The sequence below is a fragment of the Canis aureus genome, chromosome 21, assembly GCF_053574225.1.
Source record: "Canis aureus isolate CA01 chromosome 21, VMU_Caureus_v.1.0, whole genome shotgun sequence".
NCBI classification, from domain to species: domain Eukaryota; kingdom Metazoa; phylum Chordata; class Mammalia; order Carnivora; family Canidae; genus Canis; species Canis aureus.
This window is the reverse complement of record NC_135631.1, coordinates 6,959,832-6,985,910: the sequence shown is the minus strand read 5'-3', so window position 1 is coordinate 6,985,910 and position 26,079 is coordinate 6,959,832. Positions and strand designations below refer to the sequence as shown.

At 56.1% G+C, this 26,079-nt stretch overlaps 1 protein-coding gene across 7 annotated transcripts; it reads left to right on the top strand.

Moving 5' to 3' along the window:
* Nucleotides 1–6,694: 6,694 nt before the first annotated feature.
* MRGPRF (MAS related GPR family member F) lies at nucleotides 6,695–15,019 on the top strand. Of its 7 annotated transcripts, none has more exons than XM_077862735.1 (3): nucleotides 6,697–6,960; nucleotides 10,041–10,148; nucleotides 13,164–15,019. In XM_077862735.1, exons 2-3 carry the CDS (start codon nucleotides 10,101–10,103, stop codon nucleotides 14,145–14,147), a joined length of 1,032 nt encoding a protein of 343 aa, XP_077718861.1. In that variant the 5' UTR covers nucleotides 6,697–6,960; nucleotides 10,041–10,100; the 3' UTR covers nucleotides 14,148–15,019. The 7 variants fall into 7 exon arrangements, with proteins under 7 accessions (XP_077718866.1, XP_077718861.1, XP_077718860.1 ...); XM_077862734.1 differs by having other exon boundaries at nucleotides 6,698–6,960; nucleotides 10,036–10,148; XM_077862736.1 differs by lacking the exon at nucleotides 6,697–6,960 and adding an exon at nucleotides 7,091–7,459 and having other exon boundaries at nucleotides 10,036–10,148.
* The last annotated feature ends 11,060 nt before the right edge of the window (nucleotides 15,020–26,079 follow it).

The window sequence follows — 26,079 nt, the reverse complement described above, 5'->3', positions numbered from 1 at the left end:
CCCCTGCCCTGGAACATCATCCAGCCTTGAAAAGGCAGGACATCCTGACACCTACTACCCCACGATGGACCTGGAGGACGCTGGGCCGAGTGAAACCAGCCAGTCACGAAAGGCCAAATACTGTGTGATTCCACTTCTAGGAGGTCCCTAGGGTCGTGACGTTCACAGCAAGTAGGATGACAGGTGCCAGCGGGAGGTTGGTGTGGGACTGGGGGATGAATGTTTAATGGAGACAGGGCTTCTGTTTTGCAAGATAAAAAGTTCTGGAGATGGACGGTGGTGGTGGCACAACAGTGTGGATGTACTTAACGCCACAGAATTGTGCGCTTAAAAATAATTAAAATGGCAAATTTTTAAAGAGATTTTATTTATTTATTTGAGAGAGAGCACTCGGTCACGAGTGTGGGGGGAGAGGCAGAGGGTGGGGGGGAGGCAGAGGGAGAGAGAGAAGCAGACTCCCCACTCAGCAGGGAGCCCAACATGGGGTTTGGTCTCAGGACCCTGGGATCATGATCTGAGCCGATGGCAGAAGTTTCACCCACTGAGGCACCCAGGTGCCCCTGGCAAATTTTATATTAGGTGCATTTCACCACAATGTTTTGAATATCCTGGAATTGAAAACTTCTTAAAAAGAAAAAAAAAATGGGGGATCCCTAGGTGGCTCAGCGGTTCGGCACCTGCCTTTGGCCCAGGGCGGGATCCTGGAGTCCCGGGATCGAGTCCCGCATCAGGCTCCCGGCATGGAGCCCGCTTCTCCCTCCTCCTGTGTCCCTCTGTCTCTGCCTCTCTCTCTCTCTCTCTCTCTCTCTGTCTATCATAAATAAATAAATCTTTAAAAAAAATGACTTAAGGGGCTCCTGGGTGATGCCCAGGGTTAGGGGTCCCACTCTGGGTTTTGGCGCAGGTCATGATCTCAGGGTCGGGAGAGCGAGCCCCTCATTGGGCTCCATGCTCAGCCTGGAGTGCACTTGGGTTTCTCTCTCCCTCTCCCTCTGCCCCTCCTCCTGCTCTCTCTCTCTCCTGCTCTCTCTCTCTCTCTAAAATAAATAAATAAATCCTTTAAAAAAAAAAGAAAGAATGACTCAAACCTCCCCCCTCCCGCCCCCCCCTCCCCCGCCCCTATCAGTGTGATCTGTTCAGCTGGCAGATGGAACCTGGCTTCAGGGGAAATTCCAAATCAAACAGATGTACCAGGAGCAAAACAATCTTGAGTTTTCTCTGGAAAATAGCTACTTGTGCCAGAAAATTTAGGAACCATGGCCTCCCATGCACAGAAGACAGCAGATCACCCAGACCTGAGAACAAGTCTGCGATTCTGCACTAGTCCCCGGGAAACTGTAGCCAGTCTGATGTGGACACCGGGACGTGCTGTCACTGTGTTTGTACACACGCACCCACGGCACGCCCAGAGGAACACAGACCCTGACCTCGGTACTTAGGGTGACGTCATCTCTAGCCCCCCTGCCTCCCATTCCTCTGAGTCAGGGGTCAGTTTACCCAGACCAGGGTCTGACGGCCACTTTGCTAGTCTCAGCCTCTCTCTTCACCCTCCAGCCACTGGTCCTGGGCTCCTGCCTGTGTTTGCAGGTGTCGATTGTCACAATAACCCAATGACAGAGGCTGAGGCCAATGGTGAGTGACAACTAGATCCCTCAAACAAGGTGGGGTCTTCTCATGACCCCTTTCCTCCCGGCTCACTTCCTCACAGTATCTCCTGGAACCATCACCCAAGTCAACTACTTGCACTGCCCCAAAATGTTAAGTATGGTTAAAGTGGAGGGGAGGTCCCAGGGGAGGCTGGGCCACCGGCAGGGAACCTGGGCCAGAGTTGCCAGAAGCCTGTGCCAAGTCCAGGCCATGAGGAGGGAGAGAAGTGGACACAGGTGGGAAATTTCTGGGCACTGGAGAAATGAGGATTTGGAAATTGGGCAGACAGTACCCAACTAGAAAGATGGGAAGCTGGCCAAAATGCTCTGCCTGGAAGCATCCTGACCTCAGGCTCCAAGAGGCAGCTCTTCACCTGGACTTGCAGGGGGCTGGAGGTGCCACCCACCTCCCCAGCCTCATCACACACACCTTCCCACTCCTGCCCTCCAGCCACCCTTTCTGTTCTGCTAACACACCAAATCCTTACCACCTCAGGGCCTTTGCATCTGCTGTTCTCATCCTGGAACCTACATACCACCTGTATTCCTTTCCAATGGCTGCTGCAACAAAGGGCCCCAGACTCTGGGGCTTTAAACAACAAACCTTTATTCTCTTGTTCTAGAGATCAGAAAGTCTTAACACCAAGGAGGGGACAGGGCCAGTCCCTTCTGGAGCACCTCAGGGAGACCCCATTTCCTTATTTTTACAACCTCTAGGAGCCACCAGCATACCTTAGCTCAAGATCCCTCCTTGTCTCCCCACCGACCCCAGTCATCAGACCTCCGGCCTCTCCCCACCCTGCCCAGTGATCACACCTCCTGCCTCGTCCTCCCTGACCCCGGTGATTACACATCACTCTGAGCCTCCTGCCTCCCACTTATAAGGACCTTGTAAATACGCAGGTTCATGCGGATGATCTAGGATTTCCTCCCATCTCAAGATCCTTAGATTTATCATATCTGCAAATTCTCTTTTGCTTTGTAAGGTCACATATTGTCAGACCCAGGTATTAGGGTGTAACATTTTAGGCTTGCATCACACCTTTCCACCCTCTCACCACATCATTCTCTATCACCACCCTTGTTCATTCTCCTCACTGCCTGGATCCCAGTTGGAATTCTTATGTTCATTTGTTTCCTTTATCAAGGAAAAAAGGCCTTTATCAAGGAAACAAATCCCCTCCTCTTGTTCTGGTTTATCCACTATTCCTTCCTAGCACCACTGTTGTTGTTCAATAAATATGTGCTAAATGTAGATAAGACTGGCTGGCTGGATGACGATAGGTGGATGGGTGATGAATGATGGATGGATGATGGGTGGTGTGTGGATGATGGATGGGTAGGTGGATGGATGGATGGGTGGATGGATGGATGAATATGGACAGATGGATGGATGGATGGATGAGTGAATAGACAGATGGGTAGGTAGATGGATGGGTGGATGGATAGATGGGTGGGTGGATGGATGAGTAGATGGATGAATGAATGAACAAACAAAAGAATAATCTCCCACATGTAGGACAGAGGAAGATGTAGGCTTCCACATAGATTCCTGAGATGCACTTCCATCACTGATGGTCCAGCCTGGCTGGAGAAGGGGGAGAATGGAAGGAGAGCGGGCCCCACTCACCTCTGCCCATCAGGAAAGCCAACGAGACCTGGAGACCTTTTTTTTAATCTCCAGAGCTGAAACCAAAAGGGTGATGGGGCTAGACTGGGAGACCCAGACCAAGCCTACACCTGCCTTGTCTCCTGGAGGATCTTAGCCAATTGGAAGAAAACAGGTCCTAGACCACATGGGCCCCAGGAACCAGCCTCTCACCATAAAAAGGGACACTGGCATATGCCACACATGGATGAACCTTGAAGACTTTATACCGAGTGGAATACACAAGATACAAAAGGCCACTCGGTGTGTGATTCCACTTCACTGAAATGTCCAGAACAGGCAAATCCATGGAGACAGTAGATTCGCAGTCGCCAGGGGCTGAGGGCAGGGAAGGATGTGGAGTGACTATTCACAGGTACCGGGTTTCTTTGAGGGGGGGGGGTGGCAACAGAATGTTCCCTGATGGGATCATGGTGATGGCCCCACAGCCCTGAGAAAACGCTAAAACCACGGTACACTGTAAAGAAGGGAATTGTCAGGTACGGGAAATATGTCTCAGCAGCCCTGCTGAGGAAAAAGAACCAGCCCTACCAGAGCTGAGTGAAGGGTGAGCATGGGGCAGGGAGCAGAGGTCCCCCCGCCACCCCTCAATGCTACAACTGGGGAAACCGAGGCTTGGTTTCCCTCGGTTCATCAGAGACAACTCCAGGATGAGACCCCAGGGCTCTGGACCTCTCCTCACACCCCGATGCCTCCATGTCCAGTGCTGGGGATGCAGAGGTGACTCGGACCCTGCCCCCAGCTCAGGTCCTGCGGTGAGGGCGCGGGTGTCCTAGGGAAACACGGAGTGGCTCCTTGGGCCTCTGATGCCAGGACCTGGGCCCATTGCAGACAGGGATCACTATCTGTCTCATTCGTCAGTGGGTTCCCAGAGCCGAGATCAGTGCCTGGTCAGTGCCCTACGGATGTGTGGGATGAATCCATAGAACAAGGGATGTTGTGAGGACTGAACGATGGAACTGAGGCAGGCCCTGGCTCACAGGACATGAGGGGGGTGGGCAGCTGTAGTTGTCACTGTCAGCCCTGTACCTGTCTTCTGAGCACACAGCACAAATGGCCGAAGAAACATGAAGACAGCACAAGGAGGGCGAGGTCCTGAGCCCACAGGGGCCATTTGGAGCTGCCTGGTGGCTGGGATCTCATCCACCCCAACTCATCTCCCTACCCCAGGGCCTTTGCTCGTGCCATTTCCTCTGCTGGGCTTGCCTCCCTTCCCCTTCCCCTTCCCACCAGAGTCACTCCTGCCCAGCCTTCCCATGGGCTCCTGGTCTACCTGATCTCCTGTCCTATGCGTGTTTGGGTCATCTGATCTGGATCTGCACCTGCTTGACTACTGCTCCCTGAGGGGAGAGACTGTCCTGTTCATCAGCCTGGGGCTGGTGCCCAGCACTTAGCATATGGTCAGGGAACACCTGCAGGGCAATACACCTGAGGAGCTGGAGGGGCCACAGGAGGGGCCACAGGAGGTCTGTTCCACACCTGGCCCCCCATCCAGGAGCAGGAGGCCAAGGGTGCAGCACAGAAGGGCCGGGTCAGGAGCTAGTCCTGTCACAATCTGCCTCCTGCCCCTGGGGACCCAAGCAGAGGAGGGTCCCCGCCTGCCCCCCGGGGAGGGCGCGTGGGGTGGGGTGTGGTGTGGCATGGTGAGGCTGGAGGCCAGGATGATCACAAAGGAATTGTAATTCCTCTCCCCTGGGAGGGTGGCAGGGAGGTGGCGGCTCCAGCAGGAGGACAGGATGTGAGGGAGTGGGGATTGTGGCCATGTCACCTCAGCACCGAGGCCCAAAGCTCGCAGAGGAAAGACAGGCACGAATGAGTGAATGACGTGGGGCCCACACACGGAGCCCAAGGTGGTGGCTTCGCGGGCCAGCCCAGCCGGGGCCCTCTGTCCCTGCAGGAGCCGGGCCTGCAGACCTGTCCCCCACGGCCCCGACATACTGTTCCACGCGGGGACACCGGCTGGGGACGCTGCGTGGCAATGGGACCAGCCAACCAGGCAGAGGATGGCACTCCCATGTACAAGCACCTCTCATTAGTTTTGAAAGAAACACATTTCCAGACCAAATAAGGCGCGGACTTGGGAGCCGTTGCCCACTTCACACGATTCCTTTTAAGTGTCCAAATGCAATTACGCTTGGAACTTGCCTGGATTCGGCCTCCCCCGGCCTCCCCCCGGCACTGCCCTGGCCTCCCCACGTAAACAAGCAATCCAGCTGGGCCCCAGCTGGCCTGCCCCAGAGGAGGGGAGAGGCGGGAGGGTCACCACGCGGCCTGCTCCAGGCCCAGCCCCTCTCTCAGCCCTGGGCGGGGCCAAGAGCTTCAGCATCCTGGAGCCCTCCCCTCATGCTCTCCTTAAAAACAAAGGCCCCAGAAGGCCAGCTGGACCATGCAAGAACAGTCCCAGACTGCCCCCTCGACTCTGAGGTTTGCACTTGGACAGGGACACCAGGTTCCTCCAGGGGCAGGAGGCTGTATTTCCCCGGGCAGGTGCAAAGGAAGCTCTGTTTCTGGGTTCTCTTCCAGATGCCCACCCCACCCCCAGTCTGGGCACTATTTGCTCCCACAGGGATAGCGCAGAGGGGAATTCCCTTGCGCTCCCCGGGGCCATGAGAAAGTTGGTGCCGGGCTGGGAGGGGGGGGCCTTCCCAGGTAGCATCCTGGGAAGCCAGTCTTCACCACCTCCGTCCTCACCAGTCCTCACCACCTCCGTCCTCCACCTGGAGGCTCCTGAATCCCCTTTCAGACTTTGGCTTGCTGCTCCCAGGACCCTGAGAAGGCTCGCAGGGTAGGGGGGAGGCCTGACTCATCCTCCCGCGGAGCAGGCACACACAGCCCGCCAACCGCACCCCCCCCTCCCCAAGGAAAGTGCTGTGATTTTCCACTTGCGCCATCTGATTGCTATTAGGGCTAGGGAAAGGGGGTTCCTGGTTCCATGAGCCGACAGGGGGCCCTAGGCAGATTCCAGGTGGGAAGGGGAATGGGCTGACCCCTGGGTGGCACTGCTGTCCTGCTGCCAGTCTACGTCTCAAAAGTGCCTACACCTCCCTCTCCATGGAGCCCTCACCTTGCTACCTCCTGGCTTCTCTGTAACAGCTCCTGAAGACGTTTAAACAAGCGGGTGGGGGTCTGTCCCTCGTGGCCTGCACGCCCCCGAAAGACCCAGTGGGAGCAAAAGGAAGGAACCAAGCAAGTGCACAGCCCCGAGCTTTCTGGGGGGCAGCCCTGCGGAGCTGAGCTGCAGGATGCAACTGAAATTAACAGCTGGACTCTGGCAGCAGTGCTCGGGCCAACATGACGTCACCAGGCGGGGAGTTGAGTTCCCAGTGAGGCTGGGGGAAGAGGGGTTGCTCCGGAGCCCAGCATTCCTTCCCAAAGCTTCATCCCAGCCCTGGCTCAGCCCCTCCTCCTGTCCTCCTCTCCTTCCCCCTCCCTCCTGGCCTGGAATTGGGTTTGGGGCGGGTTCTGCTCCCCAAGCCATCTCCTCCGCAGGCGGGCAGGCAGGCGGACAGGCAGGCAAAGGCTGTCCTCCGCCCCGAGCTCCCATTTTCTGAGGCTCCGGGGCTGCCCTGCCGCCCCGCGGCTCCCCGGCCAGAGGCGGGTGCGCGCTCCGTGAAGGGGAGACCTGGGACGCTCAGGACAGCGCAGGTAGCTGCACGGCCGGGCCCAGGGAAGGCTGCAGGGAGGGAGAAGGAGGTGGGTGCTGTCGGGGCGCTCAGCCCCCAGGAATCACGTGGCTCCGAGCAGGAAGCCTGAGGCCCCAGAGAAGACTCCAGCACGCTCTGAGGCTCTGACAGCCCCAGCCTCCGTGACCGGTGACCGGCCCTGGCGTCCTGGCATTGCCTGTCCCCCACCCTGGCCTCCACCTCCCACTCCTGCTCTGTCCTCCCGGTGGGAGGGGTGGGGGCTCGCCCTCTGTCCCTACCCCCACCCTCGCCCGCCATCCAAGTCCTCTTTCTGGAAGGGCGGGAAGGGAACACCCAGCCGGCAGCATCCCAAGTGCAGAGAGACTGCTCCCACTGTGCGCAGGCAGCTCGCTGGCCGGCGGCGTCTACAGGAGGCGGAGCGGCTGCAATCCCACCTTGTCCCAGGCGCCTGGTGCGCTGTTGGCTCTTGAGTCCCCAGATTAGTCTCTTCCATCGGAGCTGTGAGCTGAGCTGGGGACCCTCGCCCTGGAATGGGAACCGCAGCATCCCTGGGGTGGAGGGCAGCCGTGACAACTGGGAGTGAGGGGCCGGGAAGCCGGGTTGGGGGATTGCAGCCTGAGTGTGCCCACCTAGGCCTCCTGCAGGACAGCCTCACCGCCGTCACCGTCAGGTTCACTGTCACCATCAGGGTCCCCGGCAGATCTGGCACTGGGCTGTGGTACGGTGGGGTGAAAGGAGAGAAGGTGGATAGGTGGCCGGACCCTTTGAGGCCTTGTGCTTTGCAGGGGGGGTCAGGAGTGCGCAGAGCTGACTGCTTTTTCTGTTTGCTTTAGTAGGAGCTACTTCTGTCATAGGCCAGATCCCAACCCAGGGAGTACACACACTCCCCCGTGCTCACACACGCTGCTCACACACGTCACACGCATCACACACGGGTCTTTTTGTGGCCCATCTAGGGTCCGCTTGGCTTCTAGATCCCTGTATGAGGGCAATCGCCTTCCAGACTACCCGTGGCAAGGTGGCAGGAGAGTTCGGGGACACACTAGGGGCATCCACACATGGAAGCAATCGGCGGGGTGAGGTAGGAGCCCTTACTTCATGCCTGGGCTCAGCTGGTCATCACAGGCCGACCCTAAGCTGGCTGCCCCGGGAGGCGTCTCTGTACCGGGGGGTGGGGGGGTGGGCGGGAGGGTGTCTAGCTTGGCTGAGGTGAGAGGGCAAGACCGGCAGTCAGGACATCCCTGAGGGCCCAGGCCTAGGGGTGGTGGGCAACCAGAAGGGCCACCAAGTACAGTGGGAATCCATCGGAGACCAGGAGGGATGGTGGAGGCCAGTAGCTTGCAGCCCAGTGTGCAGGTGAGCATAAGGCCTGTCCCAGGCAGTGGGGACCGTGGCCTGGCTGGAATCAAGATTATGTTTGGAGGAGGCGTGGGGCTCTAGACACACATTTGGTAGCCTATGCTATCTGTCTGCACACACTACACACGCACCAGACTCACCCACTTCCTCTGGGGCACCAGGGCTCCCACCCCGTGGACAGCCACCTAGGCCACTGGTGCTGCCCACACTGTCACCGCAGGCGGTGCTGTGACCCGCACACTGGGCATACATGTGCGCTCACCACACCCACAAGCCACACACCCACAAGGCTCATGGCCACACTGTACAAGAGTAGGGGCAAAGAGCACTCTGGGGGGCCAAGGCCAGGAGGGGAGCCAGGCTGCAGGGGGTGGGGAGCCTGGGTCCAGGTGCAGGTCCAGGTGCAAGTGCAGGTCTCTGCACACCCCCTGCCTCGGCTCCAGAAGGTCAAGCATTAAAGAGGGTGCCAGCTGCGTGCAATTGGCCACCCTTCCCTGCTGATGACAGGCATGCCTGCCTGGGTCTCACCTGAGCCGGGGTGTGGAGGGAAGCGCAGGGCCGCTGTGGTCTGGGAAGGAACTCCAGGGGAGGCTGGCTGAGCAGCCCAGCATTCCCTCTGGGTGGAGGGCAGTCCCAGCACACTGTGGTTCAGCCTCAGTTTCCCCACCTGCACAGTGGGAGGACTAGGGGCTTGCCTGCTGGGACAGGGCTCAGACTGAGGGACCAGACTCAATTCAAAGGGGACCTGGAGCACGTGGGCCAGTGACCTCTGCCTGGCCAGGGTGGAGCAGTCTCCATCAGGCAGGGATGCCCCTCCTGGGGGCTGTCACCACTCCCAGGCCTTCTGACTTGCAGTCCTAGCTGCGTACAGCTGCCCTTCCTCCCGCCTGGAGCCGGGGCCATTGCAGTGCCCTCCCGGCCTTGCTCCCTCCAGCTGCTCCTCCTCCACAGCCTCTCTGGGCTCAATGATACACAAATCTCCCAAACTACGGTGGGTACAACTGTTACCACGTGAGCTCTGGGCAGGTGACTGCACCTTCCTGGGCCTTGGAACCCCCCCGCCCCCATCATGGCTGGTAATGAAGACCAAGTGGGATGATGGCCATGGGCTGGCTGGCATGGCATTCCACTCCTGGCGGGGAGTCACTATCTGAGGGGTCAATGGTGGTGACAGTGATACTGAGGATGACCAGGCTGTCCTGCCTTGCAGTCACCTGTTGTGGAAGGACCAGACACCTTCAGGAGTTACAAACACAGGGCCCGACCAGGTTGCTGGGCCTGGCTGCCAGGAACCCCATCGCACCAAGGGCTGGCACAAAGGAGGCACACGGCAAATCTGTGTGTATATAAATGCATGTCCCCAGAAGCCATGTGGCTTCAGAAGTCTCACAGATCAAGCAAGAAGGGGTGAGGAGTGGGGTTTCTGCCCAAGGAAGCATCAGTGAGCATCTAGGGTGTGATGAAGGGGTGCATAAGGAGTCCAGGCAGGAAAGGGTGGTGCAGGCAGATGTTACCGCCCTGGACTCCACAGGACAGTCCCCGTGCCTTCCACACAGCCTCGGAGGCTCTGAGTGAGCTGGGTGCTGGTTTGCCTGCTTTTCCTCCAAAGTGAGAGCCCTTGGGGGGCCGGAGGGCACAGGGGTCTGGAAGGTGGAGGGGGCTTTGGGGCAGGTGGGGAACCCTGTTGCCCTGACAAGACCCTTTCTGCCTTTGCCAGGGCAGGTGTGCGGGCGGCGCACGGTGAGCAGAGCCGTGAGGAGTCTGGACGGGCCAGGCCTGGAGATGGTGGGGAACTGTTCCTGGGAGGCCCATCCTGGAGCCAGGGGCAAGGCAAGTGCTCCAGGCAGCGGAGGGGGCTCGGAGCCCCGCGGGGCCGGGTGTGGCGGGAGGGGCAGGCTCAGCCCAGCATCTGCTCGCCCTGCACTCTGCCACCGGGGCCCATCCCCTGTCTCAGGACTAAGAGGTGGGCAGCAACCCTCAGGGCTATGTGGTCCCCCAACCGGATCCCTTCCCGAGCCCACCCTGTGAGCTGTTACAACCTCGAGGGCCCGTGTTCTGTCTCCCCCCTGCAGAGGTGGGGTGGTCAGCTACGTCCCGTGGCCAGGCCTTGCCAGGAGGCCTGAGAAGCTGGCACCAAAGTGGCCCTGATGTCATGTGCCCCCCGGAGCACCACCCGCCCAAGGCCAGGGTCTGGATCAGGGCATATATCCGGGCACCAGCTGTGGCCAAGACCCTGACATCACATCAGGCCACGCTGCCCCTTCTGGACTTCCCAGCCCCCTCCTTCCCTGAGGTCCTTGAAAATTCTGGGATTCCCTTCGAAATCCTGGGCAGAACACTCTCCCAGTTGGAAGGACCCTTGGAGTCTGTCTAGTGCAGCCTTATTCACATCTGAGGAAACTGAGGCCCATGCCAGCATAGGAACCTGACTGGGATGAGCCCAGAGGTGGGGACAGAGCCTGGACTCCTGCCTGGGGCCTGTGGCCCTTGGCCTCCTTCCCCAGAGACCACTGTGGAACAGCAGCCACAAGAGGCAGAGATGGGACTGGCTGGGGAGAAGTCTCCAGAAATCCCCGGAGGAAAGACAGAGCCCCGGGAGGGGGGCCAGGCTCCAGAGCCCGCATTTTACAAGGCAGTATGTGGCCGGGGATGGCAGCTACACGCCCAGTGACTCACCCGGCCCTCCCGCTCCGACTCCCAGGAGGGGATTGCAGACTTTTTCCAGCCTGCGAGAAGCTCTGAGCGATCCCTCGGCGTGGGCTTGTCTGGTGCCCCAGCCCAGAGCCGCTGCTCCATGGCTGTGGCTGGAGTCGTCAAAGCCACCAACAGGAAAGCCTGAGTAAAAAGCAGCCTCAGCCAGTGGGGGGTTGACAGACAGATAGACAGACAGAGATGCCGAGCCAATAAGTGTGCCTAGAGGGAGATGGGGGGCTAACAGGACCCCCTTAGCGTGCTTGCCCTGACCTCACAGAAGTTTGGCCAACACCCCCACTCTCTGCTCACAGACTCCCCTGATAGAAGCACACACACACACACACACACACACACACACACACCCGTGTTATGGGGTATCTGGCAAAGCTGGGGGACTTCTGGAAGGTGACAGGCTGTCCCAGCCTCAAGAACCTTTCCATTTGTTTTCTTTTGGGGAGAGTCATGAGCGATGGGAATGATACCTAGCCTTAGACTGGGGCGGGGGGGTATCGGAGGGGGTGGGGGCGTCAGGTTCAGGCTCTGTGGGAAGGAGGGCTGGGGGGACCAGTGACGCCCGCCGGGCTGAGGGGAGGGAGTGACAGTGCTTGGGCAGCCCTGTCGCTTGGAACAGGAGGTCAAAATGATAGCCCGAGAATGAATCCAGCTTGTAGATGGGTTATGTTTGGCCCACACGATGTTTTTCTAAATGTGAACCTTTAAAGATCAGGGTAGTTCATAGTACCATCTAGAGTTCTGGCTTCTCTGGGGAGGGAAGGAAGGATGACGGGCTGCTCAGCCTGTGGTCCGTTCCAAGCTGCCCCCCTGCCCCCCAGCACCCACCGGCTGGAGCAGAGCAGTTGCTCACTGTGCTCAGGACGGGTGTTCTCCACTTTGCAACACCCCCTGCCCCCCCATGGTCCTTTGCACAGGGCCCATCTTCACGCATTTGTCCCCAGCCCACACCCTGCAGGCAGGATACTCAGCTCAAGTATCAAAGTGCTTCCCCAGAGCCTGGGGTCTCCACCTCCCCAGGGAGGCCCCAAGGTGCATCCAGATCCCTCTTGATCCAGAAACCCAGAGTCACCCTGGCCCTGCAGGGACCACCTCTTCATCCCCAGGTCTCTCTGATCTCGCTATGGGACACCTAGGTTCCTGCTCCAGTCAGGGCCAACGTCCATTTTTTTAGTCAATTATTTTACTTAATTGTTTTACTTTCTTTAAAAGATTTTATTTATTTATTCATGAGAGACAGAGAGAGAGAGAGAGAGAGAGGCAGAGACACAGGCAGAGGGAGAAGCAGGCTCCCTGCAGGGAGCCCAGTGCAGGACTCAATCCCGGGACTCCAGGGATCATGACCTGAGTGGAAGGCAGATGCTCAACCACTGAGCCACCCAGGTGCACCTATTTAATTTTTTTTTGAATAAATATTTTCATATGTTAGTGTGGAACATGGCAAATGTACAGAAAATGTGCCAGGACAGCCCCGGGCTGACCCATATGCCCCTCACCAAGCGTTAGCCTTTGCCACCTGTGCTTCCCCTCTACGCACCTCATGGTAGACTCTTCCAGAACTGCTGGAAAATTAGTTGCAGCCACCAAGCCCCTTGGGGCCCAAGTAGCCCTGTGAGAACAAGGACCCTCCAGTGCAGAGCCACAGGGCATGTTCCTGCTCAGAACATCTAACGTTGGGGCAGAACCAGGATACACACATACAGACCCTACCCACATTTCCCCGTCACCCCGCTAACATACTTTACGACAACCACCAGGGCCCTTCTAAAATCTAGGACACAGCATCACATTTCTTGGTCATGGCTCTCCATTCTCCTTCAATCTAGAAAGGTCCCTCAGCTGTTCTGTAACTTTCCTGACACGGACACTTTTTGACCAGAGTCTATTCTGACTGGGGGTCAGTCCTGTGCCTCTACTGGGGACTGACGGTTCTCACTGTCACTCTTCTAGGCCGCTAGCAGCAGCCTCTGGGGCACAGGGTGGTGGCACTACGTGGGAGCAGGGTTGTCTTTGGCTCTGGTTACAGAGACCAGGGACCCTACAAGCCCAGACTCAGGACCAGCGCACCTGGACGCAGGTGCAGGCTGGGGAGTGGGGCCCGGCCGGCATCACAGGTGTCTCCCCTCTGCACCTGCACAGATGTGTCCCGGCGGGAGTGAGGCCCCGGAGCTCTACAGCCGCGGCTTCCTGACCATCGAGCAGATCGCCTTGCTGCCACCGCCGGCCGTCATGAACTACATCTTCCTGCTCCTTTGTCTCTGCGGCCTGGTGGGCAACGGGCTGGTCCTCTGGTTTTTCGGCTTCTCCATCAAGAGGACCCCCTTCTCCGTCTACTTCCTGCACCTGGCCGGCGCCGACGTCGGCTACCTCTTCAGCAAGGCCGTGTTCTCCATCCTGAACACGGGGGGCTTCCTGGGCACGTTCGCCGACTACGTCCGCGCCGTGTCCCGGGTCCTGGGGCTCTGCACCTTTGTCGCCGGTGTGAGCCTCCTGCCGGCCATCAGCTCGGAGCGCTGCCTGTCCGTCCTCTTCCCGGTCTGGTACTGGCGCCGGCGGCCCAAGCGCCTGTCGGCCGTGGTGTGCACCCTGCTCTGGACCCTGTCGCTCCTGGTCACCAGCATCCACAACTACTTGTGCGTGTTCCTGGGCCGGCAGGGCTCGGGCGTGGCCTGCAGGCACGTGGACATCTTTCTGGGAATCCTGCTTTTCCTGGTCTTCTGCCCACTGATGGTGCTGCCCTGCCTGCTGCTCATCCTGCGCGTCGAGTGCCGGGCCCGGCGGCGCCAGCGCTCCGCGAAGCTCAACCACGTCATCCTGGCCATGGTCTCGGTTTTCCTCGTGTCCTCCATCTACTTGGGGATCGACTGGTTCCTCTTTTGGGTCTTCCAGATCCCGGCCCCCTTCCCCGAGTATGTCACCGACCTATGCATCTGCATCAACAGCAGTGCCAAGCCGGTCATCTACTTCCTGGCCGGGAGGGACAAGTCTCAGCGGCTGTGGGAGCCGCTCAGGGTGGTCTTCCAGCGGGCCCTGCGGGACGGCGCCGAGCTGGGGGAGGCGGGGGGTGGCACCCCCAACACGGTCACCATGGAGATGCAGTGCCCCTCCGGGAACGCCTCCTGAGAGCCAGGACCCGGAGGGGGCAGGGGCCGTGGCCCCCAGAGACCCTTTGCCACAGGACAGGAGCTTGGCAAGTGCCCCGGTGCCCAGGCACAAGGAGGAGAGTCTGCTTCCCGCCCCTCATGCCTCCTTCTCCGTGGGCCGGAGGCTCTGGGGGTGGCTGGTGGACTGAGCAGCCCCCTGCCAACAGGCCCTGGGACCCGGACAGGCTCCCGCAGCAATTCTCTATGGTCAGAGGCCCATGGTTGGGAAGTTGCCCCCGGAGGGTGGGGCTCCTCCTCCCCCCAGGCTGGTCAGGAAAGGAGACGCGGGGGTCACCCGGCCCCATCCACCTCCTGCCCCTTTAAATCAGCCCTCCTTGAAGATGACACAGCCGCCCCCACCGCCCCTTAGGGCGGCAGCTTCGCCCCATCAGGGCACCGGTCTCTCCGTTGTGCCCTCCGAGCAGTGCTGGCGAGCCGACCGGAACGAAATGGTGCTATGTGGGAGAGGGCTCTGGCTCACCCGCCCTGCAGCTCCGTCCTTCTGCACACGATGTCTCGATGAATCCTTTGCTGACTTCAGTGGAGGAGTCTCGGGTCACGGCCAGCAGCTGGGCAGGAAGGAGCTCTGGCCAGCTCGGGCAGGCCACTGCTCTCTGACTCCCCGCGGGCCAGCCCCTGGGCAGCCTCCCGGAGGGCACGGTGTGTCGGTCCTCGAGACTCGGCCGACTGTCCGGGGCCTCTAGGCTCCAGCCCCACCCCGCCCCCCGAAAGTGGGCACTGGTCCACCTGGCCACCCAGCCCACCTCCAAGCACAGTGGCCCTGCGTAGCCAACGCAAGTCTTACGAAAAACAATAAATGCATATTAATAAACGTTTTATATCATGCACTGAGCAAGGCTTCCTGCTGTCTCCTGTTTATGCTCTTGCCCCACAGTGAGGGCCCTTGGGCGCCTTTCTGTGCTCTGCCCCCCCCCCACTCTGGACCCCAGCTCCGGTGCTCTGCCTCCGGGCTGACCTGTCGACACCTCTGGAGTGTTCTCTCTCCTGGCAGGGTATCCAGCCCTCTGATGGAGCCTTGGTCAGCCACACTGTCCTGTCGGCTGAAGCCTATGTCCTTTCTCACCCGTTCAGCAGCCCCTGCTCCCCTTGCAAAGTTTTCATCACGGGTCTACTCAGTGCCAGGCCTTGTGCTGGCTAATACAGTCCCTGCCTATAAGGAGCAGAGCGTGTCCACACAGAGGCTCCCTGGGTTGGGCTGCTGCCGCTTCTCCTACTGCTACTTGTCCAGAATGCTGCTCCGCATCCCATACTCTCTGAGGCAGGGGCTGGGCCAGGCCAGAGGCTCCCCGACTGCCCCCTTGCCTCCAGCCAGCCCCCAAAGAGGCCCATCTTGGGCTCCAGGTGTCCAGCCTAGGATCCCAGCCCCATTGCAGGGAAGCTCTGAGAGGAACCTGCTCATGGGCCCAAGGAAAGACCAGGGCAGAGGCACCAGTGGCCCAGGTTGGGAGCAGGCCCCTGTCTGCTGAGGGTAGGGCGAGGGCAGGGAGAGGGCAGGTGGCTAACGGAACCAACTGCCTGCCCACCTGGGGAGCAGCAGTGCCACCAGGCTCCTGCAGGCCTGTCTGGGGGCTGGCATTCCGCTGAAGACCTTGGATGTGTTCTGCATTACCCTAGTCATCCCAGAGCATTTCTTGGTGACCAGCCCCCCAGGTGGCTGCCCTCATCCCTGCCAACCTCTCCAGACCACTGCTCTCCTTCCCAACAATCCCAGCTGCTCCTCCAGTCGAGGTCACTGTTCTGCAGAGAGAGGATCCTGTGTGTCTGGAGGCAAGTGGAAGTCAGTGTGCCTGCCTCTCCCGCCCCCCAGCCTGGTGTGCATGCTCCCCAGCCTCCCACACTCCCCGTGCCTCCCCACAAGCCAGTCCAGGAATCCCGGAAAAGCAGACTTGGAGGCCTCATATCTGACACTTCTGGGGACTCAAAGAAGCCAAGTGGGGTCCCGAGGACACATTCAAGGGGCAGGACCCGTTCACAGGGAAAGCTTCTACCAGCAGGCCTCCCTCCATGGGGTGGAAATGCTTTCCAGTCCTGAAAGGGGCCAAGGGGGGAGCTACCCCCATCCTTCCCCAAAGAGCTTGAAGGGAGCACCCTCCCTGGGTCCAGCTGCAGCCGCTCAGAGCCCAGGCCCAAGGGTCAGGCTGGCAGCCCTCACTCGCCACAGGGCTTGGAGGTCAGGGAAGGGCTGGCCCCCCAGGGAACACCTATTTGCCCATGCTTAGTGGGTGCTGGCCTGGGAGGGTAGGGGGTGAACCCCAGGGATCGGCCCCTCCCAGCCTCTGAACCTTTCTCAGGTGCGGACCCTACAGTTTCTCCAGGGAGCAAGACCTCTCCTGCCAACCCCCCGGAGGATTGCCTGCACATCCCGCCCACACCCTGGGCTACCTCTCATCTGTGTTAATGGAAGGGAGGCCACTTTGGTGCTGAATCAACAAAGGGGCCAGGGAGCTGGCTGCAGGGATGGGGCAGATGTGCCTCCGCTGACCCCACCAACAGCAGCTCAGCCAGGCCCAACCCCAGCATCCTTCTCTCTGGGTATCTGGTAAAGGCAGGAAGCAGAGGGCCCCGGGCATCACAGATATCCACCCGGAACTGTCTGCAGCAAGGGCTCTGGCCATCTGCCCTCTGACACCTCCGGGTCAGCGGAATTCAGGGAGCAGGTGTCGCCACCCACCCGCCAAGGGGCCTAGAGGTGGCGCACAGGGAAGGAGCACTTGTCTCCCTAGCCCGCTGCTCCAGCTGTTACTTAGTGGGACTTGCTGCCACCCCCGGATACGTGGACCAGAGGGTGAAGGGGCCCTCCTTCCAGCCACAGCTGTCCACACAGCACCAAGTGAGTGCACCAGCACACTCCCGGATGATGAAAGGGATAAACAGGTGCCAAATGTGGAAAGTCCAAGGAGACGGGGCTGCCACCCACGAGCCGCGGGCCTGGCTTTTCTCACATTCCAGGCACAGTCCGGGGGAGCTGTCCTAAATGCCTGGTCAGGCGGGGGGCGGGAGCTAGCTGGCCTGGAGGGAGCAGGGTGGCCAAGAAGGAGGGACATTAGGGGAAAGAGCTAATCCCGAGCCCCGATGACTCAGGCACGGACTGCCGTTTGCGGAGGACCTACTGTGTGCAGTGGGCCCCCATTTCAGAGCTCCAGCTGCAGAGCTCATCTAATCTGCACAGATGGGCTTCGACCTACAGCCTGCAAGCACCCAGCGTGGAGCCCCAGGCACCGTCCAAATGCCCTGGTGGCTGTCTGCTTGCCCTGGAATCCAGGCCTCTGGCTTTGGTGTTCCCACCAGCAAAGCATCGGCAGCTGGGTCCCCAGCAACACCGCGTGGAGTAGACAGGACAGGCCCATCACAGCCCAAGGAGAACCCAGATTGGCCCTATCAGAGGCCACCATCCATCACTGGAGACCAAAGGAGGGGACAGCTCAGGCTCAGGCTGCTGGTGGCCGGAGCAGGCAAGGGACTGGCAAGGGACATGTGTTCAGCAGACAGCACGGCACATGGCCTGAAAGCTGAGGCCTCTTCCCGTCTTCCTGTCCTGCCTTTGTAAGATGAAATGGAATGCCTCTCTGGCATCCACCTCACTGTTTCCCGTCCCCTGCCAGCTGTGGTTTTGAGATAATTGAGTTTTGTATGTGGGGCCAGAACGTTGAAGCCCGAGATCTTTATGCGCATGCACATCTTGGTCCAGAATCCTCCGCCGAGATACTCTGTCTTTCCCAGGAGTCAGCCACGGGGTCCTTCTAGAAGGTGGGACCAAGGAATGGGTCCACATACGGTCCAGCCTCTCCACAGACAGAAAGAAGCCCAGCCCAAGGAAATGCACCCTGAAACATGTTGGCCACAAGACCAGGAAGCTACAAAAACACATTGTAGAGATCTTCCCTAATCGGAGCAACTCAGAATGCTAGCACAGTGAGCTCACGTCGGAAGCCAGTGGGGGCTCGAGAGAACAACAACACGCCACAGTTCACAGAACGAAGACTCATGGAAAAGTCTGCTCCCATGAGTCAGAATGCCAGCGCAAAGTTTCCTGGCAATTCGGGAGAAGGCTCCCCTACTTAGGCAGATTTTGTATAAAAAAAAAAAAAAAAATCTTTGTGATTGATTTAATAGTGGTCTAATTTACGTACAATAAAATGAACCCATTTAATATATAGCTCGATGTCCTTTGACATGTACATAGGCCCGTGTCCTCACCAAACCAGTCTGTGGAATGTTCCCATCCTTGCCCAAAGAACAAAAATGTCCCAGTGCCCCAGAGCACCCAGCCCCCCACCCCGACCCTGCCTGCAGCCTGGGGTGACCACCTGCCTCTGCTTTGCACCATATATAGGTTAGAGATGATGGATCTGCTTCCTGGGCAGATTTTAACAGCTTGTTGGCCAGGACTCTTAGGGATAAGTAACAGAAACTGAGTTTGATCTAGCTTGGGGTTGGGGTGGGGAGCATGTGGGTGTTTTAGGAAGTTTACTGATTCACCTACCAGGGAAACTCCATGAGTGATTTCTGCCACACTCACTTCTTTCCCACAGAGGATTCTAAATGCTCCTACCCCAGATGCATAGTTGTATTATGCACTCTCCTTCCCCCCAGGAAGAGAGAGGATCCAAAGTCAATTCCGGGGACTGCCTCCCCAGCACTGAGCCCAGGACCTGTGGGCTCTTAGCATCTCTGTCCATGGGATCCAGAGAGACGTTCTCCAGGACCAATACAGGAAAGGATTGCCACTGTCAAGACGCACAATTCACAGTGGAATAACCGTGATTCTTTAAAAATTGCATTTAGGAAAGGAAAGAACAGAAACCATGCATGCTTAGCCCATTGCATATTCCATACTGGGCAGGAACCAGTGCAAGGTGCAGCATGGTGGCCAGAATCCAAGATGGTGCCCCGTCACCCACCTCCCGGCCCTCACAGCCTCACATGTGATCTCATATCGTGAGGTTGGGCCAGACCAGGACACTTGCTTCTAACCAATAGAATGGGACAAAAATAATTAGGCTACGTGAGATTGTGACTTCCACCTTGCTAGCAGACTGTCCCCCTCGCTGGCTTTAATGAAATCAGCTGGCATGTTGTGAGATGCCAAACCAGAGATGCTCCAGGGTGAGGAGCTGAGGGCAGCTTCTGGCCAAGAGCCAGCAAGGAACTGTGAGGAGCTTAATCCTGTCAACACCCACGTGAGCCTGGGGAACGGAAGCAGAGCTGATCTGCCTCCTGACACACGCGGCCTAAGGTGGCAGGTGGGGCCTGACAGTCCTGTCACCCACCAGGACCCAGTCAAGTGCACATATGAGGGCAGGGTTTGCTACATGCCTCTTCCAGGTATGAGTTTCCCCACTGGTTAGGATTCTTGGCTGCAAGTGACAAAATCTCCACTGAGGTGCATGCACGCGGATGAACTCAGGCTCACAGTACCATGATTGGCTTGTGCCACTGGAAAGTCCAGGTGTGGAAGGGGTCCAAGAACAGCTGGATCTGGACACGCGGATCCAGGAACTCTGTTGGTCAGTCTGTGACTAGTCAAGAAGTATGAGCATCTGCATCTGCCATGCACTGTTCTAGGCACGGAAGGTATAAGAACATGAGAATTCCTGCCTTCTGGAAGCTCGTGCCTTCTTGGGTGGCTAGTCTGTCTCTGGGCCTGAGGCCTCGTGTTTCCAGCCCATTCTCAGGCTATGTGTTACCTCCTGGAGGTAAGACGTCCACCATGGCCCTGGCTCAGCAAGCGCAGAATAAGAGCCTGGGATAGTCTGAGCCATTCCTCTAAAATCGGGATGGCTATGTCCCTGGGAACATCCGTGAGCACAATGGAGCCTCTCTGTCCTGAGTCACCTGTTATTGACATAGGGCATTGGTGATAGTTTCAGCAGCTGAGCTCCCCATCTCTCCTCTCTTCACTCATATTTCTTTCCAAAGCTGAGGCCCAGGGTCTCCCACACCTACCTCTCCTTTGCCTCCAGGGTCAGGCAGGGAGTATTAGCATGACAGCTCCAGGCCTCAACCACCAGTCACCCAACGTGTGCAGGACCCCAGGCAGCTGTCAGGTCCCCGGGGGTTGCCTGGCATGCCAAGCTACATAGCTGAGAGGTCAGCCTCTATCCTGCCCCAAGAGAGGGCTCAGCTTTATGGGGATTCTTCACTTATCAGGCAGGAAAGTGGGTTCAGCCAATGTGGGGAAAAGATCCCCATTCAGGGCTGAAATGATCTCCTCCCTCTTGTCTTCTGTGGTGTATACAAGGAGTTAAGAGAGGCCCGAAGAGATTCCGTGAATTTCAGTGAGGACTTGGACACTCAGAGGGGTCATTTAAACCACACAGTTCCCCAGCTAATAAGCAACAAAACTCAGACTTGAAATGTGGTCCTGGACCCCAGGCCTATGTTCCTTCCTGCTTGGGCAGGTCCATTAGCCAAGAGTGGCTCTCCATGCAGATGAGTGGGTAGACATAATGGCCTCTCTCTCAGCCCACAAGAGCCCCTCTTCCCTGCATGGCCCAGCATTAACTCTGAGATGATGGGGCCTGCTAATGCTCTGAGGTCTCCTTGGCTGTTCCCAGGTGGCCTTCAGGAAGGGAGGCATTGCCAGGATGGCACAGGAGAGGGGTGGACCCCACCCCCATGGCTCCTCATGGCCCCCCAGCCTTGTGCTCATTTCCCTGAAGGCATGTCCCACCCTGGACTGGGAGTCAGGGAGTCCACGCCTGCCCAGACCCATTAGCCCCCAGCCAGCTGGTCTGGAGGCCTACCAGTGGGTGGGGCGGGCGCCTTCCTGCACTTATGTCTGAAGCTCCCCTTCCAGCATCTCAAAGAAAGCAGAGTGAGGGTTCTTGGGGCATCCTGGAACAGGACTCCTACTCGGCTGGGGTTGGGGAGCAGCCAAGGATAACTCTGAGCGGCCCCACAGATCCAGAAGCAGGGCTGGGGCAGGAACAGGTCAAGAGCCTGGGCCAAGTGCAGGTGCTTCCAGGAGCCAGAACCAAGCACCAGAAGCTGGCCACCCTTTCCTGAAGGACTGAGCACCACATCGGGAGCAGGTGAGAGCCTCAACTTTTTACTCTGTGGGTGGAGGAGAACATGGTGGCAATGGGCAATGCCTTGCAAATAACCAGGGACAAGAGTCCTGGTTCTGTCAGGGGCACCTGGATGGCTGGAACAAGTGCATCGACCTCTCCAAACTGGCGTCTTCCAAATACAACGGACTAATGAAGCCTAGCTCACCATTTAAAGTGGTGACAAGTTCATATCACTCCCAGGGAACCAGCCCCACGGAGAGCCCCCATCAGTGGTGAGAGCCAGGGCCAGGACAGAGGGGGGCAGGCAAGTGTCAAGTGAGCACAATTTAAGAAGACACATAGGTCATTTTGGGAAAAGCAGCTCATGAGGACCACGAGGTAATAGACTTTCATTAATATAAAAATATTATATGGAAATGTTCAGGAAAGGAACCCTCAAGGGTGTAATCACACACAGTGAGACGCAGGGTGAAGGCAAAGCCTAGTTCCTCTTCACTGTGCAGGTCTTTTAAAATAAGACCGTTTTGGGATCCTTGGGTGGCTCAGCGGATTAGCGCCTGCCTTTGGCCCAGGGCACGATCCTGGAGGCCCGGGATCAAGTACCGCGTCGGGCTCCCGGCATGGAGCCTGCTTCTCCCTCTGCCTGTGTCTCTGCCTCTCTCTCCTTCTCTGTGTCTATCATGAATAAATAAATCTTAAAAAAAAAAATAAGACCGTTTTACCACCTCGTCCAGATAACTTTGTTCATGTTTAAAGTACAAGGAGAGGGACGCCTGGGTGGCTCAGCGGTTGAGCATCTGCCTTTGGCTCAGGGAGTGATCCCAGGTCTGGGGATCAAGTCCCACATCAGGCTCCCTGCAAAAAGCCTGCTTCTCTCTCTACCTATGTCTCTCTCTCTCTCTCTCTCTCTCTCTCTCTCTCTCTCATGAATGAATAAGTAAATACGTAAATCTTAAAAAAAGAAAATAAAATAAAAAGTACAAGGAGAAACACTATTAGCGGGAAATGATCCCTTCCTCTAAGTCTTCAGTGGGGTAGATAAAAATTCAAAAAAGCTTCAGAGGACAGGAATACTAAAGCTAACTCAACAGATACTATATCTTAAACTATCACCAACGGCAGGTCGTCACTGAGGCTTTGCTACGTGCAGAGATCGGGTCAGCAGCCGGGAGGACACAGAGAGGCATAAGCCAGATGCAGGGCTGTCCCCGGTGCTCACAGGCCCAGTGACATACCCAAGAGCTTGGGGACAAGCCCATCAGAGGGAAGGCAGCAGTGCGGAGGAAGAGTTGACCTGGAGCTCCAGTGTCTGGTCTCTGGAGGACACTAATCTTATTGGATCAAGCCCCACCCTCTGGATTTCATTTAGCCTTAATTATCTCTGACATCGGGGCTTGCGGCTTCAACGGATGGTTTGAGGGAGACACAATTTAGTCAATAGAAGCCAGCATGAGGTCCTCTCTCACTTTGACCCCCCAAATCCCTCCTCTCTTTCCTCAATCCCAATATCTGACCCTTTCTTTCTTTGCAGGAAAGGAGGAGCCTTCCTGCCTGGGGTCACACCCAGCGGGTTCCCTAATTCTCCCCTGGGCGATGCCCAGCTCCCAGCCACCTGCCCATCCTACCGCCGCTGTCCCCAGGACCCCCCTGCAGCCATGGCCTCGCCTGCGCCCTCAGTTCTCCCTCTGCTTAGTGGCTCCAGACCACATGCCAGGGGCAGTGAGAGCTTTCCCAACACTACTGCTCAAACCTCAGCCTCCTGGTCCCACTTCTCTGCCTTCCCCACCCACCTGCCCATTACAACAAACCCCTTCAAAAGGTCACCCACACTCCCCAAGTCCACAGCCGCCTCCTCAACGTGTCTGGGGTCCCTGCAACTGGAGCCGCCCCACCAACACCACCATCCCCTCCCACACTGCACACCGACCTCTGTGAGTTAGCCACACCTGAAGCTTCATACTCTTGCTTGTCGATGGTCTCCCCTCAGAGCAGCATCCCTTGGGGGGAGTGGCAAGCCATGCCTGGCAGCCCAGGCCCCAGAACTGCACTGGCCTGGTCGGCCCTCCGTCCCTGTGGGTGGGCTATCTAGAGACCACTGGGAAGAAGCCCAGGTGCTCTGAGGGCCCCTGTCCAGGTCCCTGGATCCCTGACCAGAGCAGGGGGTGGGAGGGGAGCTCTGCATGCACCCAGAGGTAGGGTCGGGCATGGGACAGGGGTGGCAATGTGCAGCAGGTACAGGCCCACGTCTTCCCTCCCTGAGAGTGCGGCCCGGACACTCCTTACTTAGCATGGGGTTGTGTGGCCTCTCCCTCGCTGAGCCCAGCAGTGGGCAGGGACGGATCGCTTGCATTCTGCTGCTGGGGAGGGGCCAGGGGTCCCCCTGCAGGGACCTCAGTGGGTCCCTCACAGCAACCCCTCCACCTGGCCTCTACCAGGGCCTCTTCAAGCCCCACCTGCCCTTTGGGTCCCCACATTGCTATATACCCCTCTGGGGGGTAAAGGATAATTGTATGTATTGTTATATTTCCTCCCCTGGACTGTGAGTTCTGTGAGAATCAGCTTTGTCTGTCGTGGCCATTGCCGTACATGTATTGTGTGCATGTACACATATATACATGTATGTGCATATTGTGTATGTATGCACCTGGGCCATGTGTGTATGTGCATATGTGCTGTGTTTATGTATGTATCTGTACTATCTATACATGTATCTGTGCTGTGTGTATACATATTATGTACATGTGTGTGCATATAGATGTACATGTGCTATTGTATATCCATATGTGTTACATACGTATAGCACTATACATGTATACATTTGATAGATATTACTTAAATTTCTGTAGAACCTGAGGGAGGGACCCCTGACTATAATGACAAGGCACCTGTGGAGGTTGGTAACTGTGTGTCATGGTACCACCCACGCTCCCATTGTGGATACAAAGAAATGCAGGAGAAAACATAACCCTCTGCCTGAGACTGTGGGAAGTGTGTGAGCAGAGTCAGCATTGACTTGAGTAGCGAAAGCCCCAAATTTGCAGCACTCACAGGTATAGAGTCTGAATTTACAAGTACTCTCATGATGCCAAATCTCCAAGCCATGAGCCCCATCACAAACCTTTTCCTGGACCAGTGAAATCCTGTGAATCCCCGACAGAAGCCAGTGCCAAATGTCTGATAGTGAATCTAAGTATTAAAAAAGAAGAGGGCCATAACATAAAAGATACATTTGACCGGGATAATAGGATCATCTTGGGTTTGTACCTACTTAACAAAGTTTCAAAAAGGATGAAGAGAAAAATGACAAAACTTATTTGTAGCAGATAAAAATATTTGTAGTGTTATGAATATGTAGTGTTATGAATGTATGAATTTGTAGTGTTATGTAGTGTTATGAAAATTTAAATTTTAAAAATTTAAGTGGCTTTCAATTTTTAAATATTTAGGGGTGAACAACAATGAAGATACTACATACCAAAGCTCATGAAACATCTAAAGAAATAATTAGGAGTACACCTATAGTCCTAAATACCCGTTAGAGAAAGAACATTTGAAAATTACCTAAGCATTCAACACAAGAAGCTGAAAACACAATCACAAAGTAAATCCAAAAAAGTGGAAGAAGTAAAAGCATCAATTAAGAAAATCAGAAGCAAAGAGGTAATAGAGACAATTAAAAAAAAAAAAAAAGCAGTTCTTGAAAAAGCAAACCTTTGGCAAATTGATTTTTTTAAAAATGACTGCACAAATTTTAAATGACAGATGAAATTGGGGTTAAAAATAATAAGAAAATACTGTGTATTTAGAGTATTATATCAATAAATGTAAAACCAGAAAGCATGAATAATTTTCCAGAAAAAAATAATATTCCCTACTCTAACTCAAGAAGAGATTCAAAATCTAAATAAACCTAAACCAGTAAATAAATCACAGTTGTAATTGCTTTTTACAAAGCTATGCATGTCCACTAATGCTCACATAAAAATTACCAGACCAGATGGCTTTACCTTCTGCCAAATCTTCAAAGAAAGATAATCCTTACATGATACAAATTGTTCTAGAGGGTAGAGAAAAAAAGGCAAGCTCTCCAAGTCATTTTATGAAACAAGTATATAACCTTACAGCTTTGAAATAAAAAACAGACAAGGAGAGTAACAGAGAGGAAAATTATGGGCCAATTTCACTTATGAACATGGGTGAAAATTTTCTGAACAAAATCAGGACACCCAAGGGTGTCCAGAGCAAACTAGAAACAGTCTAACCTAAAAATGTAAGGACGAATAAACACCAGAAAACTTACCACTATATATCCACCACATAAATAGACAAAGGGAGGAAAAAAAGAAAGTGATTAGGTGGGTGCAGAAAAAAAATTGTGACAAATTCTATCATTTATGATAAACACTCTCAGACAATGAGGAAGGGAACTTTTCTCACCTTGATACCAGAAAATACCACAAACTCTGAGTAACGAACACATCTGATAGAGAAACTTCAAGATTAGGGAGGAGATAAGTATGCCTGATTCTGACTATTGCTCAGCAGAGTACTAGATGTTCTGGGCTATGCTATAAGACATGAAAAAGAAATTAGAGGCATGAGCATAGCCGCACAGGAAATCAAGAGAATCAACAGAAAAACTGATAGGTATGGTACAACAAATCAGGACACTCGCCTGATTAATAAAAGTGACAAAAATCAACAGTGTTCCTCCACACCAGCAATGATGAAGAGGAAAATGTAATAGAGGCTTTTCTGTCTCTAGCCACAAGGAAGGAACTGGTGCTGGACCAGCCCTCCCGTTGTAAATAACCAGAACACTGGAGAAAATATAAGACACAACTGTGTTCAGATATCGGACAAGAGGCCCCCGGGACT

Excerpts from the sequence above, each read along its gene's own strand:
- MRGPRF (XM_077862735.1), top strand. The coding sequence starts at position 10,101 with ATGGTGGGGAACTGTTCCTGGGAGGCCCATCCTGGAGCCAGGGGCAAG. Across the intron at positions 10,149-13,163 it reads ATCCTGGAGCCAGGGGCAAG|ATGTGTCCCGGCGGGAGTGA; the intron begins GCAAGTGCTCCA and ends GCACCTGCACAG.